General features: G+C 35.6%; 1 protein-coding gene across 2 annotated transcripts in view; it reads left to right on the forward strand.

Moving 5' to 3' along the window:
• Pde7b (phosphodiesterase 7B) overlaps positions 1–21,628 on the forward strand; it is a 324,523-nt gene that overhangs the window by 275,088 nt on the left and 27,807 nt on the right. For both annotated transcript variants that reach the window (XM_046450024.2, XM_046450033.2), the window contains 5 exons: positions 5,427–5,578; positions 7,799–7,862; positions 9,979–10,074; positions 12,108–12,208; positions 13,421–13,552. In XM_046450024.2, coding sequence (XP_046305980.1) covers positions 5,427–5,578; positions 7,799–7,862; positions 9,979–10,074; positions 12,108–12,208; positions 13,421–13,552 — 545 coding nt within the window. The remainder of the gene's footprint in view (positions 1–5,426; positions 5,579–7,798; positions 7,863–9,978; positions 10,075–12,107; positions 12,209–13,420; positions 13,553–21,628) is intronic.

Consider the following 21,628-nt stretch of genomic DNA (forward strand, 5'->3'; position numbering starts at 1 on the left):
AGTTTTATCATCTTATATACAACTAAAGAGAACAATTTTTTAAAAAAAAATTTAAAAAGTTTTATCCTCTTGCCTTTTATAAATTGGCTTATTATTGAAAAGGGGCACCTGATGGTGATGTTTCAATAAACTAATTGAATTTGTTTCAATTAAATCAATAATTTTTTATTTAATTTTACTTTTTAATCAACATGTAATAATTGTGCCTATTAATAGGACACAGTATGATATTCCAACACATGCATACAGTGTGTTGCTATAGTTTACAACAGCCTGTTACCTACTTCATCTGGAAGAGAGGATCTCAAAAGCTCCATACATATATTAGAAGAGGGAAATACTAACAAACTTTTTACCATTTCCATTGTCTATATGATTATGCATTAGATACCAGGAGTTACAGTTTGTTAAAATAGTTTCTGACCTTGAGTGTAATAGTCATTAATACCAATAACTCAATGGTACAAGATGACATATTAAAAATTATGTAAGAAAAGAATTTTAAAAGGCTATGAATATCCACTAGCCCAGTAAAGAATTTCAATAATTATTAATACAATAATTAGCAGAATAGGGCATTTGTTAGTACACTATTTAGTAGTTTTGGTTGGGTTAATGTTCAAAAGTGCTGATATTAAGTTGATGTAATTGGAGTTCCATATTTACTTGAGGCCAGTCCTCTTCACTTAAACATAAAGCTTTCTTTGTCTTTAGTATCACCTGAGAGACTTCTGCACTAATTACTAGCTACTCTACTTTGGCAATAGTTGATATTGATCTTATTCAAGGAATCAGGTACACAATTGACAGAAAGGACCTCATCATATAGGCATACTTATAGCTTTTTAAAAAAAAATCTCAGGTATTTATACTAGGTTCAAAGTTTCTCCTAGCACTAACATTTATTATCCCCTATAAAGAGAATATGCCATAGAGAAGGTACTCAAAAAATTTTTATGAACCTATTTTGCACTTAAGCCAACTCCAACTTGTAAATTTTAAAAATTACCATACTGGCAGAGCCAATACAAACTTCATAACCCTAAAATTAGTACCAGAGTAGTGCAAAAATGTGTTAATATATACATATTTGTAATATTCATAAAGGAACAAGTGGACAGAAAATGAATTTCACAGTTAGGGTCAATGTTTACATAGATGAGGCAATGGAACATTCTAGAGCACCTTTGTGTAACTATTCCAAATGAGAATTTGGAGACCATGAAACAATAAATCCAAACAAAGATGAATGCCTCTAAGTAATGATTTTTTTTTTTTTTTTTTTTTTTTTTTTTTTTGGTACTGGGGATTGAACTCAGGGGCACTCAACCACTGAGCCACATCCCCAGCCCTATTTTATATTTTATTTAGAGACAGGGTCTCACTGAGTTGCTTAGTACTTCGCTCTTGCTGAGGCTGGCTTTGAACCCACGATCCTCCTGCCTCAGCCTCCCAAGCTTCTGGGATTGCAGGCATTTGCCACTGAGCCTGGCTAATAATGATTTTTTATCATATAAATCTCACTTTCACTACTAGATACATTACTAAGATGCCATAGATTTTCCTGAGCTGAATTTAGCTGAGCCATCTGTAAGACTTAACTAATAATTTAAATTTTTAATCCAGCAATGCATATGATCATACTCCTAATTACTAAAGTACATATGCTAGCTATGCACAGAAAGTCCTTTCAGAAACAAAGATGTCAGAACTTACACAATGATTGATGACACATTTCAATACTTAAAAGAGTAGTACCTAGTACTGTTATACAGAATGGTGATCTGCTTTCAGATACTTTCTTTATGGATTTTTTTTTCCTCTCAGCTACATTTTCAGTTTCTTATTCTTTGTTTTTATTATCTCACACAGCACAAAAATGCTTCTCAAATGACAGTTGAGTGATTAGTAAAAATTAATACTGATTTAAATGACCATAGTTTTTCTGGCATTATTTCATGTTTTTTTTCCCCCTTTAGGGAGTTACCTTGAGGATTTTTTTTCATTTAGTTTTATGCATGACCCCCAAATAGGAAAAGAACATGTTATTATCTTTACCAATGGCTATTTCACTTCACTTCTGAATAATTGTCAAGAAAAAATATATTGGAGCTGGGTGTGGTAGCACATGCCTATAATCTCAGTGCTCAGGAGGATGAGGCAGGAGGATCAAGAGTTCAAAGCCAGCCTCAGCAATTTAGTGAGGCTCTAGGCAACTCAGTGAGACCCTGTCTCTAAATAAAATTAAAAGGGCTGGGGATGTGGCTCAGTGGTTGAGTGCCTGTGGGTTCATTTCCAAGTGTATGTGTGTATGTGTGTGTGTGTATATATATATATATAACATAGGAATAATTGTTTTCATTTATTTATTGAAAGAATGGATTTCCTTTTATATGAAACTATCATCCCATTTCTTATTCTCCAGCTCAGTAAAACTCCTTATAGTAGTTGACTGTACTTGATGTTGTTTTAAACATAATTTTTAATTTGTAGAAAATTTTCAAGAATGGAACAAGTCACATACTATTTTTCCATATGCACCAATTATTATATTTTACAATATTTTCCTACTGCTATAAATTTTTTTCCTTAATCACTTGAGAATTCGTTTTATACATCATGCCCCCTTACCTCTAAATATTTTAACCTGTAGTTCTCAAAGAATAAGGACATTCATCTGTGTCATTCAGTTATCACATTTAAGAAATATATAAATATGGTATTATTATCTCTTGCATAAGTCTATATTTAAACTTCACAACTTATCCTAAAATGTCTTTCATGAACATTTTTCTCTGATCCAGGCTCCAATTCAGGATCACACATCACATTTAGTACACTATTATCCATTATTCTGAAATAATCTGTTATCCATTATTCTGAAATAATACCTGACACTATCATTATGTTTCATGACATTGACATTTTTATAAGAGTACAAACCAATTGTTTTGTAGAGTTTCTTCAACCTGGTTTTTCTGATGTTTCCTCTTTATTGGGGTTAGATGTACATTTGGGGCAGGAACACTCTATCCTTGATGTTTCTTTAGTGTTTCACATCAGGAAGTGCATAATGTCACTTTCTCCTATTATTGGTGACTGTTGAATACTTTGTAAAGATTGGTGCCCCTTCTACATTTGTCCACTATAAAGTGACTATTTTTTCCTCTCTAATTAATAAGTCATTGCAGGGAGATGCTTTGATATTATGTAATTATCCTACTGCTTTTTAAATTTCCCTTAATAACTTTAGTAGCCATTAAGGATTCTGGCCTGATTCAGTTATTACTATAATGTCTGCAAAATGGCAATTTTCCAGCTCTATTATTTCTTCTACACTTTTCAGTTGGCACTCTTTGCAAAAAAGAGCTTTCCCTTCTTATTTATTCACTTTCTTGCTTACTATCTCTATGGACTTGTTAGTTCTTATTTCAGTCAATGATTTATAACATGTTCTTCCTTATTTATTTTGTGACTCTAATATTCCCATATTTGCTCAGAGGAGCCTCTTAAAATTTGTTTCCTCTGTTATTTTTAAATAATTGCGGCATTTTTAAGGTATCCCTTTTTTTCTGGTATAACAAGATGTTACAGTTCACCTTGTCCATTTGCTGTTCCAGTCCTAAAAAAGGCCACTTTACCAATGCAGTCTGATCGCTCTTAGTGAGAAATCATATTTAAAAAACAAAATCTGGGTGTAGATGTGCTTATTGTTACCAGAGAGTTGTTGCTTGTAGGCATGCAATAAAACATGCTCTTTTTAAGTATATAATTCATGGTCAGCTCTCAGTCCTCATCATACCTGATGAACTAGCATCATTAGATACTTAGGATCACACCTGGATCCTTGTTGTATTTCCTCACTGGGCTCCCAAGGAACTCCATTTCTCTCCACTGCTACCACCATTGTCCAAGCGGCCATTTCTCCTGTATTATGTCAAGTAATAGATCTTTCTGCATCAAACCTTTTTCTTAACTCAGTCCTCAATACAGAAGCCAGGATGGCCTGTTTAAACATAAGACTGTTCTTACCACTTTTCTGCATAAAACTTTGCCATGGCTCCACAGAAAGGCTAATAAAATATATCATCTTCATGCTCTCCTTTGATCTAAGACTTCATCTCTCACTCTCCCCTTTTCTCTCCTCTCCATCCACACTGAACACAGGCACTCAATTTTTTAAATAAAAGAACAAACCACTTTATTCTGTACTTTGATTTAATAAACTCATGGAAATGAGTGAAAAGCCACCCGCAGAATGAAGCCCATGTCTACCATTTTTAATACTGATGTGTGCCTAAACACAACTTCAGTGGTACTCTACTTACTTCTTTGTGTACATATCTGCCTCTTTTCTTGGTCTCTAGATTCATTTTAAAATAAAAATTAATTTCATTCAGGTAGCAGTTCCTGAGAAGAGTAGGTCTTGCCATCTCTGAATCATGTATTTGCATGCATGATACAACCTACATAATGAATCAATGTTGGTCATTCACTGCCATTAGGGAGTGCCATCGTTTCCTCTGTTTCTGGCATTTGTTATAATTTTGAGTTCCATAGAGCAAAAGAGGAGATGGGAGAAGGTATGACACAAACCAAAATCAGCTTATATATGAGCTGTACATTTTCCTACAAGAGTGTTAAATTGACTCTACATCCAAAATTGGCAGTAGATGTCACTTAGGTGGCCTTAGAGTGACTCAGAATTTCCGCTGAGGTAAGAACTATCTTGACAGATATTCAAATTACATGCCTGGCACCTTTCTGGACGATCGTCATGATGTTGACAGTCAAGTTTGGAGAGGTACACATGACAAGAGTATTAAAATATCTCTACTGCCAGATATTTATAGTGACCAATAGAAGAGGATACACTCCATTAGAAAAGCAAGCATCCTCTTTGCTTCTTGAAGGGGCATTTAGATCACTTTAGCTCTGAGATTATTGATTTCTGTGCTAAAGATATTCCAGGGACATTAAGAAACATTTTTCTCATGGCTCTTCTAATTTAAGTGAAGGGGTTCATCAGACTGGAGAGAGAATAGGGTGAGAACTTGATCTATATTTTTGAGCCTCAGTTCCAATGTAGCAGGAAGAAAAAGCAAAACTTCCCATTTCAAATGTATGCAGAAGTATGTGAATTTCACTTACTAAACATACCAGCATCAACAACAACAAAAAACGTCTTTAATTCATGAATTTCATGTTTTCCAAAAGTACATTCAGAAACATCTTGACATTTTAATAAATGCCATACATATAAAATATTATTTATGATCTAGAATTTCAAATGTAGAGTTAAATAGATCATATTTAATTCAATTTAGCCCTCAAAGTATTGAGTATTTTTTGTACATTATATTTTTACATAATGGAGAAAATAGGCTCTTTTTTAAATATATGAACTTCTGCATTTGATTCCATAGATACAACACACTCAGGGGAAATTGGCACCAAGAAAAAGGTGAAACGACTGTTAAGTTTCCAAAGATACTTCCATGCATCGAGGCTGCTTCGTGGAATCATACCACAAGCCCCCCTCCACCTGCTGGATGAAGACTACCTTGGACAAGCACGGGTAAGCTGGTTACCCCTCTGACTACCTGCAGTGGGTCAGAGCCAACAGCCTCTGTCTCAGCTAATAGTACCTGGGGGTGAGAAAGTCCTCCTCTGCTTCAGAGGAGCTCTGTGACTCTAGGTTAGTTACTCAACACATCTGGACTTTCCCATCAATTATAAAATGAAAGTAATAGGAACCCTCAACTCTTAGGAGTAATGCCAGCATCGCGGGTTAAAACATGCTGTTTTCTAGTGGTGTTCATGTGAGCTAAGTACATACCTCACCTCTGAGCTGCACCCCTAGCCCCGAGGTAAAACATGTTTATATGCTTAGTATTCTCATGCTTGACACATTAGCTATTTTCATTCTTATAAATGTGCAAAAAAAAATATTCACACAACACTAAGTAGAATTTTGGACTGCTAGATTACTAATGAGGGAATTACTAAATTTTCTAATCCATTTAATTATCTCTTGTAATAATGACACTGAAAATATCTCAATAATTAACCACTCTCAATTCCACATTAGGGTATTAACTTGGTGCATTATCCCTTGTATTGTTTTTAGTTCATTCAAATAATTTTTAATAACTAACTATTTTTGCTCTACATTGATCTGACTGAGGTAAAAACTAATGACAATCCAGAAACAAAAATAAGCCTAAATTGCCAAAGGAATTTAAATACCTTACTTGCTCTATTATATTAGCTATATACTCTTACGAAATCTATATTATTAGCCCAGCATGATGGCACATGCCTGTAATCCCAGCAGCTCTGGAGACTGGGGTGGGACGATCATGAGTTCAAAGCCAACTTCAGCAACTCAGAGAGACCCTAAGCAACTTAGGACCTAAGTAACTCAAAGAGATCCTGTTTGCAAATAAAATATTTAAAAGGGCTGACAATGTCACTCAGTGGTGAAGCACCCCTGGGTTCAATCCCCAGTACCAAAAAAAAAAAAAAAAGAAAAAAGAAAGAATTAATAATGATTAACATATATTATTGAAAAATGAGCAGCAAGTAATACCAGAAACACCATTCTCAATATTAGGTCTACAAAGAAAAAAAAATGGACTGAAATTGAGTGAACACCTGTATGTATGTATGTGTTTGTCTGTGGGTCAGTTCGTTGTTAATTATTTGGTTGGTTAATGGTTGGATAGTTGGTTGGTTGAAGAGAAAGCTAGACAAAGCACCCCAGCACTGGAGCATCAGTGACAGAGTACTCTTGGGGAATTCCATTCTAGGAACAGCCACATCTCAAAAAGGGTGACACTGAGATGTAGAAAGAATAGTAAACCAGAAATTCAGGTATCAGAGGTCAAGTGCTAGGTCTGCCTATGGTATCATGTGATTTTTTTATAAAGTTCACTCAATCTAGACTTCAAAAATCCCTTCAATTTTATGATACATCATAAAGGTGTTAGTGGCTTTGTGAGGTATTTGGATTTTGCAGTGGGACACTGGAGAAGCCATTCAGGGGCAGGTAAAGGACAGGGAGTTGATCCTTACATGAGTCAGGGGTCTGTGAAGAGAGGTGAGTATAGTTTCAGAACTATACTAAGGACAGAATCAACAGTTTTTGTATCACCATGAAATTTCAAGCATGTGTTATTTTTAAAAAGAAAAATAGAATAAGTCTGCATTGAAATAGGCCTTTAAATTATGCAATACATTCAATTACCCAAACTTTCCTGCACAATGGTTAATTTCACATTCAGTCCACATTGAGCGAAATAATGTGCTCAGCAAATACTTTCATTTTTAAAAACTGTGTTGTAAACCTCTTACCTTCAATTCATAGTGTTTGTGATGTAGACAATTCGCTGAACTTCAGTTTTACACGCAAACACAGGTATTCGTTATGAATGAGCAGTGTTCCAAGCACAGTGTGACTGTACTTGAGCCTCATGACAACCCTCTGAAAGAGAATTATCTGCCACATTTTTCAAATGCAGAAAGGGAGACACAGAGAAGTTAAGTAAATGTGACCCACAACCCACAGCCAGAAAGAGACATGGCTATCATTGAACCAGGTGGTTTTTAACTCCACAGCTTGTCCCTTGAGTTGTCATTAGTGGGTAAAGTGAGATTTGATTTACTCCAAGCCAGTTGCACATAGAGAGTAATGTGCTATTTCTAACTTTTTAGTTGTTTAATTCACTGTGTTTCGAAGTAAATGTTTGAGTCTCGATGTGATTCATTTGGTGCTATTTTCTGTTTGCCTTTTCAGCATATGCTCTCCAAAGTGGGAATGTGGGACTTTGACATTTTCTTGTTTGATCGCTTGACAAATGGTAAGCTACCCAAAAGAATTCTCACTAAAATACACACCATAAAGTGGGATTCATTTCATGAGAAACAAATTTTATTTTTAAACACTGTTATTCTTTTTCCCTTCTTTCCTCACTTTCATAAATCTACAGCCACTCCAGAAACATCAGGGCATGGGAAAATTAATTCAGTTGAAGAATAAGGACTGAATTTAGCCTAGAATCTTAGGACAGTTTCCTTCTGACCTTGATGATCCCAAAGGAATTAGGAAACCACAGATTAGATTCTTTCCTTGCGGAACACTTTGGCCACATCCAGAAGTAGGAAGTTCATTGTTAGTTGATGAAAACTGGAAGCACAAAGGCACCTCTCATCAGTGCTGAACCTCCTAGGGAGAGGCCCTTGCAGTGTTTCTAGGTAAGCAGAATCTGTCGCATTGCAGGTGTTGTCCAAACATGTTGGTGTCCTCCCAAGAAAACAGTGGCTAAGTAGAAAATGTAGATGTTAAGGCTGCATCTAAAGAGAAAGTAAACATTCCCAATGGTTTCATTTCTTAAATATTTGTGTCTTTAAAGGTCTTCCTTAAAATCCTATTGTGTTTTCAACTGCCCATTTAAAAAAAAAATGATGATAAGTTTAGGGAGGCAGTGAAAATCATCACAGTTAATGCTGATGTTGCTATGTCCTATCATCTACCAAACTTGGGCTTGAAGTCATTGCAGATAGTTTTCTCAGTATTTTATTATTTAGAAAACACTGTGTAACCAAGAGAGATGTAGCCTAAGGTCATGAAACAGACCCTTGCATTGTGGAAAGGGAATAGACCGTATAGGGATGCTTCCTACAATCTAGCATTGTCACTTTGCTCAAATCAACTGAAAATGGATACTAGAAAATTAAATTAACTGTGAATAAAAGGAACTTTTTAAAATGGAATTTGTTTAAAAGAATATAATCAAGACTGCCATAGAAATAGAAAATGAATGCACGTCAAAGGTTTTATTTTACTCAACTAATTAAGAGATCCAGTAAGATGTTACAACTAATTCAAAAGGAGACTTCAGCTGGGCACGATGATGCACACCTGTAGTCCCAGATACTTGGGAGGCTGAGGCAGGATCCTTTGAGCCTAGGTGTTTGAGACCAGCCTGGACACAACATAGAGAATCCTCCCCCCATCAGTGTGAGCAACATAGAGAGACCCCCATCGAGAGGGGGGGGGGGCGGGGGGAGGGAGGGAGGGAGGGGGAGAGGGAGAGGGAGAGGGAGAGAGAGATTGATTTCAGAGAACTACAGACATAAATGTAATGAGAAATGCTGAAAATAATTTACAAATAACTGGCGTGGGGGAGTTTGGGAGGAGAAAATCAGTTTTGACAGGACTAATTTCATTTGTAAATTTATGAACAAGAAACAGTTGCAATGCTATCAATTATCTCTAACGTGAGAGTTTTGAAATAACTGAAAGACAATAAAATTTGCAGAGACCCATTGAATGGGGTACCCTGGAAGAGGGGCTTAGGCAACACCTAATTTTCCATTTAAGATAAGCAGGCATCTTCTTCGTCCATTTCAAATTCTTAAATAAACTAATGCTTTTAAAGTTCAAAATCATTATTATTAAGCAGTATTTCTTGAATGTTTATGTTATTATAGGTTCAATTTTGCATCTATGCTGGCTTGAGTTCTAAAATATAGCCAAATCCCTCTGGGGTGATGTTCCGTAGGAAGAATAAGCTGTGACTGCTAAGCATTTTGATGGTTTAGATTCCTCTGTGAATGTAAGCATCAATTAGAAGTGACTTCAGGCACACTTCAAGTGGCCACCAACTGTGTTTTTAAAAAGATACACACACATGTGTATGTACCCCACACTTCATTAGGCATAGTCCTTCTTTTAATATTTTCATTGTCTTTGGTATAAGGGGGGAAGGTCTGAGCTAAATTTTATTTGTATAATAAGAGAAAACCTAGGACCAAATCACAGTGATAATATCTAATATACTTGAATAATTTCAAATCCAAAGGGGCAAAATGATTCTAACAAAGAAACATGATTATATAGACCTTGGATCTTAGGATCAATTTTGGCATGTAGTAGTGATAAAAATAAGTTAAAAGCAGGTGACTGTTCTCTAGGAAACAGCCTGGTAACACTGCTGTGCCACCTCTTCAACACCCATGGACTCATTCACCATTTCAAGTTGGACATGGTGACTTTACACAGGTTTTTAGGTAAGTCTATTCTTTCCACATTCCTACCTCCCATTCCCATGAATAATGACAGTGCATAATACTGTAATATAAAGTGGTAAGAACCACAACACTGTGAATAAAGGCCTCAAATTTATCTTAAATAATCTTTATTTTAAATATAGTTTACCCATCTCAAGTCATTGAGAAATTGTTTACCTCGTTAGTTACATTTACTAGAGATTAAGAATCTGCAAAGAAAACCATGAAAAACATATAGCTGTCAAAGATGATTTTAATCTGCTCATGTGTTATCAAAACCCCTGTCGTGTATACCACAAAAAATTCTAATCAGAAGATGAGTTGCTGACAATTTTAAAAAGGCTTTAAAAAAATTATGACTATTTATGTAGCGCCCACTATGGGTAATTATTTGTTAGGTAATTAATTGTTAGGTAATTGCCTCTAGCCATTTGAACAAATGCAATAGTTAGAAATTATTTTTCATTACTGACCCTATTTGGTTCATGGTTAAGAAGATGTACAGTGAGATTTATTTCTTTCCCAAGGCCAATGGCTAGAAAGTGGAAGATCAGTTGACTTCTAAGTCCATCCAACTTGAAAGCCCTTCATACGTCCACTCAACCCTGCCACCACCTTTACCAAAAAGCAGCCTCACTTTGTACATATTCTTATTTATCGGTCAGTGAATTATCCAGGGCAGATTTCTAATCACAGATGGCTTTCCTCTGAAACACACTTCATGTGTTTCTGGCTTTGACTTGTCACATGGTTGCATGTTGAGTTTGGAAGCTGACTAAATGCCATCTAGAGTAAAATAATGGCAGCCTCAACAGCCAGCCTTCCAAGGTGCTTCCATCTTCTGAGACCTCTTCCAAGGACCTGCTGTATTAACACATTGACTCTTACAGCAACACCTTGAGCTCAGAGCTATTATTATCCCCATTCTATAGAGGAGGAAATTGTGGTCAAGTAATGTGCCCTCTATAGATAATAAGTGATGGCACCATGGTTTAAATATGATTATAAACAACCCCGATGAATAAAAGGTATATGAGGTATAACAGAAATATTTGAAATAAGCCACAAAATAGCTCCTTTCCAGAAATATAAATAACCTCTGACTGGTTGTATTTTAAATTGATTGAGCAAAGTAGTGGGCATGAATGGAGCCAAATAATTTTAATCTATCTAAAAAGGGAGATACAGATTCTTTAGATATATTTATGTGCCCAGAACATGTACAAAAATAAATAAATAAATAAAAGTTTTGACAACCAAATTAATACCAGAATGCACAGAATTAATACCAGAAATTAATACCAGAATGCTTTGCAAATCTGGAAAGTATATACATTCTGACTGCATTTCATCTTAAGAATCACTTTGGTTATCAGATGCAGCAGACTAATGGCTTCTGTAACAACAAATTAAAATTGCCTTGTCTATTATTTGATTTGGTTCCAGAGCATTCTAAGCCTGGCATTAGATTGGAGGGCATGGAAGAGGATAGCTTCCTTGAATAAGGGAGAAATATCTCCAAGGAGGTATTGAATCAATGCAGTACTTTGAATTTCTACATGAAGAAGCCCCCAATTTGCTTGGTCTGTATTTGTTATTCAAGCGGTAACACAATTGTTAGATATTAGGAAGTCCAATGCTACCAGGGCTCTGAAAGGAAGCTCCATTTATGGCATATTATTCATAAAGGGCAGCAAACTTAAATAAACTATGGTGTGAAAGAAAGTTGTCCTTTTCCTACATATTTATTTTTCCTATGAATGAGAGCCTTCATGAATGCCAGAAAGGGGTGATTTATGAAGGAGGTGAGAAATCCCAAGGGCCTCGCAAATCCTATTTCCCCCCTCCTCTACACTATAAACAACTCAGTAGAACTGCCAGGCTTGCAAACCACGTTCATTTTCAAAGGATCCCCACACTACACATTTTGGAGGCACTGATATTTTTAAGCAAAAAGCACCTTTAATAATTCTGATGGAGGAAGCCATTCTTGTTTTGATTTTAGCTGACTGAGTTATCTGTTTACCTCCTAGTCATGGTTCAAGAGGATTACCACGGCCAAAACCCGTATCACAATGCTGTTCATGCAGCTGATGTCACCCAGGCCATGCACTGCTACCTGAAAGAGCCAAAGGTAAAGCAAGTCCCAGCTGCCCCTTCAGCCATCTGGAATGCCAAATAAACTACCCAAACTCTAAATTACCCAGCATTTCTGAACAGCTAGGTTAGGAGTCATTCACAATATGAATACAATGAAGTCAAGGTATCAACTTTGAAATCTTTTAATATTCATGAAAAGGAATTAAATTTTCTGAAGTTTCCTTTCATTTGTTAATGAGCCAACTAGATATCCTGAATTCAGGGCCCAAGAAAACCTGTGAACACCAAAGACCTCTCAGCAAGCATGCTGTGATGCAATAAACCAATGAAAAGTTAAAAATTGAAAGCATTATAATAATGTTCATTACCAAAAATCTAGATAATGCATCACTATGTAAAATTTAGTTTTTTGATAAAATGTATAAGATGAACTTTCTTGATGTTTTTGGAAAATGATATTTCAGTCTAACGGTTTAGTTCAATCACTTTCAACAAGCCACTAAATATACATGTGCTTTAACGTCAACCACTAAATATGCAGATACCAAATAAGCATTCTTGGGATAAAGCTGGGTAAATGCCTCACACCTGTAAAATATCCCAAAGACATTAATGATTTCACTTTTTAATCTGTAAGAAATTTAAAAGTTGTAATAAATCATACAGTTGCATTTTTTTAAGTACTGGATTCCCATTCTCCTTCTTATTTTTCTAGCTAAACAAAAAAACTAAAGACTCTCACATATCCCTCCCCTCTGTGTTGCACAAATAAGAAGCATGCAAATTTGGCAATTCAGCCAATTTCTTTCAAACAAATGGTAAAGATATATTACTTGAAATATACAAATGATTCTTTTAGGGTGTCCATCATCTTGTCTTCAACTATTTCCTTCATTTACTGCTTTCTCTAGGAGCAAGGCTCATTTTAGTCTCTTCCTTGCCTCCTCCCTGCCCACCAGGTAGCAATGCTGCCAATAAGCCAAGCCATTACAGAAGCAAAACAAAACACAGTGGTAGAAGCAAAAAGAGAATACCTGAATGCTCTGCACAATTTGAGCTTCCTCAATTATTGTCCACGTAGCCCTTTTTTTCCCTGCAATTTCAGGTGCATGTCATCTCATTAAATACCTCACAGGATAAAGATCTGGCTGATAAGACTGATTCATTCTGTTTGATTTATCCAAAAACAATGCCACCCTATTTGTGCAAGCATAATAGTCAGTCTCCAAATTTGACTTTTTAACAGTTGGCCAGCTTCCTCACACCTCTGGACATCATGCTTGGACTACTTGCTGCAGCAGCACATGATGTTGACCACCCAGGGGTGAACCAGCCATTTTTGATCAAAACTAACCACCATCTTGCCAACCTGTATCAGGTAAGTGAGCCCAGTGTGGAGCCAGACACAGTATGATCAATAGCCTTGGGCCCAGGGAATGAGGCTGAATCTTACCCTTGGAGACAGCCTTCATTCAAGGCCAGTCTCAGGGATGGAGACCACATCCAAAGAACATTAGTTTGAAATAGGTCCAATATATACCCCAAGGGAGATTAAATTGATTTACAAAGATAGTCAAGGAATTCAGTTTGTTCCAAACTGATTGTCTTAAGCTGAACAGGATCCCTGAACCTAATTTATCATGGTCCGAGTATATCTGCACCTATGGAGGCTGCCTTGTTCAGAATGAACAGCTGAAGCCAGATCTTACAGGGCTTCCATAGTTATCTCCTAGGTATAATCCCAATTTGAACTTGAGTCTCTAGAACCATTTCTGAACTTTATTGACCTCTAGTCAAAGATTTGTTACCAAAGACAAAAGATAGACTTTGTTGTTATAAAACAGTTCCACAGCATGAACTGACTGGCTTAAGAATATTTACCTATGATATCGTATCAGATATTAAATCCTATATCAGAATTGAATTACTCTCAAAGTTTTCAGTGTGGTTCTTCTGATATCTTCAATTGTCATTAGCAAAATCATTTCATATTACTGGGTCATTTATCTCAATGTTAGTAGATCTTTGGGGGAAAAATACTGAGTGTTGAAAAAAAAATTGAGTGCTGACAGATCTTCATAGAACAGCTATATTAAACAAAATTCTGCAGCTTAAGGATGCATGTATTTCCAATGAAACACTATTGTAACAGAGAGAAAAGTCACTCTTCATCCAGTTGATTGGCTTTGGGCAAAAGTAGGAACTGGCATTCCAAGGTTTAGGGTCCACCTGGCATGTCCTTCAATGCTGGGCCCCCTTGAGCTGTCGGCCAGCACCTGGCACTGGGATTGACATGGCCAGGTCCAGGAGCAGAATGGTAGGACTAAGAAAGCCTTCCATGATGAGCTGAAAGTTAAACAAAGAGAAATACAAAACTAAAACTAATTTTTCTCAGAAGCTAAATTTATTGCTTAAGAAAACAGACATTTGACTATGGAGAAAAAAATGAACAACTATCCTGAGAACCCACATGCAGATTTTCCATTCCTGTCAACATTGACTTTTTCAAATGCCTGTTACTAGACAAGAAAAATCAATCAACAAATTCTGATGCTTGATCGCTTCCCATATCATGTATGTACTTTCATAATTCTAATTTCTCATTATCAAGTATATCATATCAGTGAAATTTAAGAGAATATTCACTGCTATTGACGTAAAAAAATAGGAGTTACAAAGCTGTGCTTTCACATGCAGTATTTTTAAAAACACAGAATGAATTCTCATTTAGACAGGATGTCAGAAAGAAATATGACAGATGTTAAAGACATAAAAACAAGAAAATAAATGTAGAATTTTATTAATAGTGCAAAATTAGGTCCTCACTGATAATTAACAAAACTGAATACCAAAAAAAGATAGAAAGAGATGATACTCCAATCTATCTGACTCTGATACTAAAGATTTTCTCAGAAAATATATTTCTAACTCAAACTTTTGAAGTTCAGATAATTTTTATTTCAATCTCTTTATTAAAAATAAGCCATCTAGTACAACCAAACTCTGTAATTTTTTCAATGCAACATGTAGTATTATCTAGTTTTAATCAGCAACTATCTGTTGTATACATACACTAGGAATACAAAGCCAAATGAAACAAAATCTTTGCCCTTTAACATTTATTCCAACTCACATGCTCAAAATGAGCAAAATCCAAGGAAACATAACATTAGTTTGAAAGGAGTTTGAGGAGTTAGGTAAAGGTACATATATAAATAAAAACAATTTTTTAACTTGTTGAAGAGTAAATACCTGTGCTGTTCTTTAAGTGAGTAACTCAATACCATAAGTGAGCCATTATTGTTTGCAGAAGTGAATTTATCCATGTGAGCTATCTGGCCTGGTCCCTGTTAGGAAAGATAATGGTGAGGGAGAAATTGGAGTAGAGGTCTCAAAAACCATATTCAAGATACTTTCTCTATCAGTCACCTGCTCAATTCATCTTAGAATCTCTTGGAGACTAAAGACCCCTGTCTTTCAGTGTTAGGGACAGTGTTAGAGGCAAGCCATAAAGACACTTCTAGTATCCCAGAGCTGGTTGTTATAAAAGCTGAAACTAGGTTGAGACTAATAGATTAAATACAAAAATTATTTAAAAGAACCTGAAAATACTGAGATTTCAATTTCATCCAAAAAAATTATGACACCTTTATTTTTTATTATTTACCATTCCAAAAAGTTAAAGATAATTCCTTCTAAAAATTTTTGTTCATGAGACATCAAATGGTACCCATCAATATGTTCAATTTTTATGTTTTTAAGTATCAATAAAAATTTATTTAATTTAATTTTTTAAAAATCTGTTCAAGCTGGGCACAGTGGCACGTGCCTATAATCCTAGCTACTAAGAAGGCAAAGGCAGGAGGATCACAAGTTCAAGACCAGCCTGTGCAACACAGCAAGACCCTTTTTCAACAACAACAACAACAAACTGTTCAGAAAGACAAATACTGCATAGTCTTACTTATATAAGGGTTCTAAAAAGTTGATCCCATAGAAGTTGAGAATAGAATAGTGATTAACAGAGTTTGGGGACAGTAGGGGCAGAATGGATGGGGAAATTTGATCAACAGATAAAGTAACAGGGGGAAAAAGGTCTAATGTTCTTTTGCATAGTAGGGTAAATACCATAATAATAACAGATTGTGTATCTCAAAATAGCTAGAAAAGAGGATTTTGAATGTACTCACCATAAAAAATGATAAAGATTTAAGGTAATAAATATGCTAATCACCTTGATTTCATCATTACACTATGGATAGATACGTGTATCAAAACATCACATTGTACTCCATAAATGTCTATTATGTGTCAATCAAAAAATAATTTAAAAATGATGACACAAAAAACAAATAATAAAAAAATTCTGCCAACAAATTATATAACTAATATTTGTGCAACACTTACTATAATCCAAACACTATACTAAGTACTTTTTTATGTATTATAATACATAATCTTTACAATAGCTCAGTGAAATGCATGCTAGTATCATATCTATCTCCTAAAAAAAAAGTGATACTTGAAATTTAAGTATTTTTCCTAAAAATAAACAGCTAATTAATGGCAGAACTGGGATTAGAACGCAAACTTTTGTTTCCAGAGCCACCTCTGCAACTCATACTGTTGGCCTACTGTGTACAAGACACAAAGAGCCCTCCTCCTGATCCTCCTTCTAGGGAGGAAGATGAGAGGGTTAACTATTTTGCTAAGTAAATTATGTAGTTACAAACAGATGTGATGGAAAGACAGAATGGAGAGGGAAATTGATTCTGCAAGTGTTTTCTTTTTTTGAGAGGGGATGATGAAGGAAGGCCTTCAAGTATGGGTAATATTTTGAACAGCTGAAATGAAAGAAGACATTAGAGGCAGCATCAGCTGGTTACTTTCTGGGATTAAAACTTGCAATTCCAGAGTAACTGAAAATGGAATGTCTCTGTGGCCTCCAGCTGAACGTGGTTCTGCTGTCCAACTCCCCTGCTCTCAAATCAGTATCTTGGGCATCTCATGATTAAGTCTATATTCTCTCTTTAGTAGAAATTGCTGATTCCCTTACAAGGACATGAATTAGGTCAGGAATTTTTTTTTTTGTAGGGGGGGGGGGGGAGGCACCAGGAGTTGAACTCAGGGACACTCAACCACTGAGCCACATCCCCCCATCCCTTTCTTGTATTTTATTTAGAGACAGGATCTTAGTGAGTTACTTACTGTATCGCTTTTGCTGAGGCTGGCTTTGAACTCATGATCCTCCTGCCTCAGCCTCCCAGATAGGCATGTTCCACCTCACCCTGCAGGTCAGGAAATCTGCACTCTGCATTAAGTTGTAGATGAGGAAGTAACATAATTGTTCAGGTTCTCAATTTAAAAGGAAAAAATCATATTACATAATATATAAAGTGAGAAAAACATTAACAACATGTAATTTTTTAATATCTTTGAAAATGTAGCCTTTGAGCCTATCAAAGGGTTATCATTTGAGGCATGAATGGGTTTTCAGAAAAAAACTTCCAAATTTTCATAAGATATACATATGCATATCTTTCTAGGGAGAAGATCTATACCTCTCATCAAATTTTAAAATAAGTTATAGATTCATAAAATGTCAGGAACCATGGTAATGAGTAAAATAAACTTATACATGTATATGTACATACACACACACAAAAAAAATTATACACTCACACACAAATTTTGTCAACACTGATACTGTAGAGTGGATGTGCCAGGAATTATTGGCTTTGGGAACACCCTATGCGTGACTTTGCTACCATCCAGACTCACTATAAATGAGATAAAATGGAAGAAGGCTTCCTCTCCCTCATCTTGTTGATTGTGTTCTTTTAGCTTAATAAATATGATCATTGTGTAATACCCAGCTTATGCTTCTGCCTGAGATAAAGAAAGGGAGCAGGAGTGAAGGCCAGGTCAGAGGGCTCCCTCCCATCGTCTGCTGTCTGGGCTGCATTCCCTGGCTGAAATGCCAACCAAGTTCAATGTGAAAGCATGGCGGGCCCTTCCACCTGGCACCTCACTCACCAGACTGGAAGCAGTCCAGGTGTCAGGGAAGACAGATACAAAAAGAAAAAATATGAAAGATAGGGCTGAGAATTTACTTTCCCCTAGGAGCAAAAAAATAAAAAGAATTTGCTTTCTTTCTATCCTTCTACCCTCCAACCACACACAAAGTTAAGGTGGGATCAGCAATTCACAAAGTAGGTATTCAATCAGATATAATATTGGTTATTACAATATCATATCTGATGCTATTGTAAAGTAATGATATGGTAAAGTGATCCCTTACAATGGTAAAGGGAATCACTTTCAGCTCAATTTAAAATTTAATTCTTTTTGATAAGAGTCCAATTACATATTAACTAGTGACAGGGCACACTATAATGAATAGTTAATTGTTTCATGAAATATTATATGTATTGCATTTTATCTTGCAGAAATTTAGATTATTTTCTTAATCATTTGCTTCAGGCACTTAGAGTGGGTCAGCATTTTTAACTACTTTTTATTCTTTTTTATCTTTTCCATTTTAATTTGTTAAATATAACAGAATGCAATACAATTCATATTGCACATATAGAGCACAATTTTTCACATCTATGGTTGTACACAAAGTAGAGTCACATCCTTAGTGTCTTTATACATGTACTTAGGGTAATGATGACCATCACATTCCACCATCTTTCCTACCCGTATTCCCTCTCCCCGTCCCTCCCTCCCCTTTTCCCCTTTGCCCTATCTAGTGTTCATTAAATCCTCCTACCCCACCCCCGAAGCATATTATGGATCAGCATCCTTAAATCAGAGAAATCATTCAGCATTTGGTTTTTTGGGATTGGCTAATTTCACATAGCATTATATTCTCTACCTCCATCCATTTACCTGCAAATGCCATGATTTTATTCTCTTTTAATGCTGAATAATATTCCATTATGTATATATGCCACATTTTCTTTATCCATTCATCTACTGAAGGGCATCTAGGTTGATTCCACAGGTTAGCAATTGTGAATTGTGCTGCTATAAACATTGATGTGGCTGTGTCCCTGTAGTATACTGTTTTTAAGTCCTTTGGGTATACACCGAGGAGTAGGATGGCTGGGTCAAATGGTGGTTTCATTCCAAGTTTTCCAAGGATTCTCCATACTGCTTTCCATATTGGCTGCACCAATTTGCAGTCCCACCAGCAATGTATATATTCCCCACATCCTTGCCAACACTTATTGTTGTTTGTATTCTTAATAGCTGCCATTCTGACTAGAGTGAGATGAAATCTTAGGGTAGTTTTTGATTTGCGTTTCTCTAACTGCTAGAGATCATGAACATTTTTTCATATATTTGTTGATTGATTGTATATTTTCTTCTGAGAAGTGTCTGTTCAGTTCCTTGGCACATTAATTGATTGGGTTATTTGTTTTCTTGGTGTTAAGATTTTTGAATTCTGAAGATTTTAGAGATTAGTTCTCTATTTGACATGTGTATGGTAAGAATTGGTTCCCAATTAGTAGGCTCTCTATTCACATCACTGATAGTTTCTTCTGCTGAGAAGAAACTTTTCAGTTTGAATCTATCCTATTTATTGATTCTTGCTCTATAGGAGTCTGATTAAGGAAGTTGGGGCCTAATCCGACATGATGGAGATTTGGGCCTACTTTTTCTTCTAATAGACGCAGTGTCTCTGGTTTAATTCCTAGGTCCTTGATCCACTGTGAGTTGAGTTTTGTGCAGGTGAGAGACAGGGGTTTAATTTCATTTTGTTGCATATGCATTTCCAATTTTCCCAACACCATTTGTTGAAGAGGCTATCTTTTCTCCAATAGAGGTTTTTGGCACCTTTGTCAAATATAAGATAACTGTAATCATGTGGATTAGTCTCTGTGTCCTCTATTCTGTACCATTGATCTACAGGTCTATTTTGGTGCAAATACCTTTGCTGTTTTTGTTACTATTGTTCTGTATTATAGTTTGAGGTCTGGTATAGTGATGTTACCTGCTTCACTCTTCTTGCTAAGGATTACTTTAGCTATTCTGGGTCTCTTATTATTCCAGATGAATTTCATGACTGCTTTTGCTATTTCTATAAGGAATGTCATTAGGATTTTGATTGGAATTGCATTAAATCTGCATAGTGCTTTTGGTCATTTTGACAAAATTAATTCTGCCTATCCAAGAACAAGGCAGATCTTTTCATCTTCTAAGGTCTTCTTATTTTCTAAGGTCTTCTTTAATTTCTTTCTTTAGTGTTCTGTAGTTTTTGTTGTAGAAGTATTTCATCTCTTATGTTAGGATGATTCCCAAGTTTTGTTTTTTTGTTTTTTGTTTTTTGGTTTTTTTGAGGCTATTGTAAATGGGGTAGTTTCCCCATTTCCCTTTCAGAGGATTTGTCACTGATATACAGAAATGCCTTTGATTTATGGGTATTGACTTTGTATCCTGCTACTTTGCTGAATTCATTTACTAGTTCTAGAAGTTTTCTGGTGGAATTTTTTTGGTCTTCTAGGTATAGAAACATATTGTTGGCAAATAGTGTTAATTTGAGTTCTCTTTACCTATCCATCATTCCTTCAATTTCTTTCATCTAATTGCTCTGGTCAGTGTTTCAAGAACTATGTTAAATAGAAGTGATAAAACAGGGCATCCCTATCTTGTTCCAGTTTTTAGACAGAATGCTTTCAATTTTTCTCCATTTAGAGTGATGTTGGCCTGGGGCTTAGCATAGATAGCTTTTACAATGTTGAGATATGTTCCTGTTATCCCTAGTTTTTCTAGTGTTTTGAACATGAAGGGGTGCTGTATTTTGTCGAATGCTTTTTCTGCATCTATTGAGATGATCATATGGTTCTTATCTTTAAGTCTAATGATGTGATGAATTACATTTATTGATTTCTGTATGTTGAGCCAGACTTGCATCCCTGGGATGAATCCCACTTGATCATGGTGAACTATCTTTTTGATATGTTTTTGTATTTGATTTGCCAAATTTTTTGCATCTATGTTCATTGGAGATATTGGTCTGAAGTTTTCTTTCTTTGATATGTGTGCATGGTTTTGGAATCAGGGTGATATTGGCCTCATGGAATGAGTTTGGAAGTGCCGCCTCTTTTTCTGTTTCCTGAAGTAAATTGGAGAGTATTGGTATTAGTTCTTCTTTAAAGGTCTTGTAGAACTCAGCTGTGTATCCATTCAGTTCTGGGCTTTTCCTGGTTGGTAGGCTTCTGATGGCATCTTCTATTTCCTTGCTTGAAATTGATCTGTTTAAATTGTGTATATCATCCTGATTCAATTTGGGCAAATCATATGACTCTAAAAATTTGTCAATGCCTTTGATATTCTCTATTTTATTGGAGTACAAGTTTTCAAAATAATTTCTAATTACCTTCTGTATTTCTGTAGTGTCTGTTGTATATATCCTTTTCCATCATGTATGTTAGTAATTTGAGTT

This window comes from Marmota monax, unplaced genomic scaffold, assembly GCF_021218885.2.
Source record: "Marmota monax isolate L192 unplaced genomic scaffold, Marmota_monax_Labrador192_F-V1.1 WCK01_AAM20220418_F8-fsc00030, whole genome shotgun sequence".
Classification (NCBI taxonomy): Eukaryota; Metazoa; Chordata; class Mammalia; order Rodentia; family Sciuridae; genus Marmota; species Marmota monax.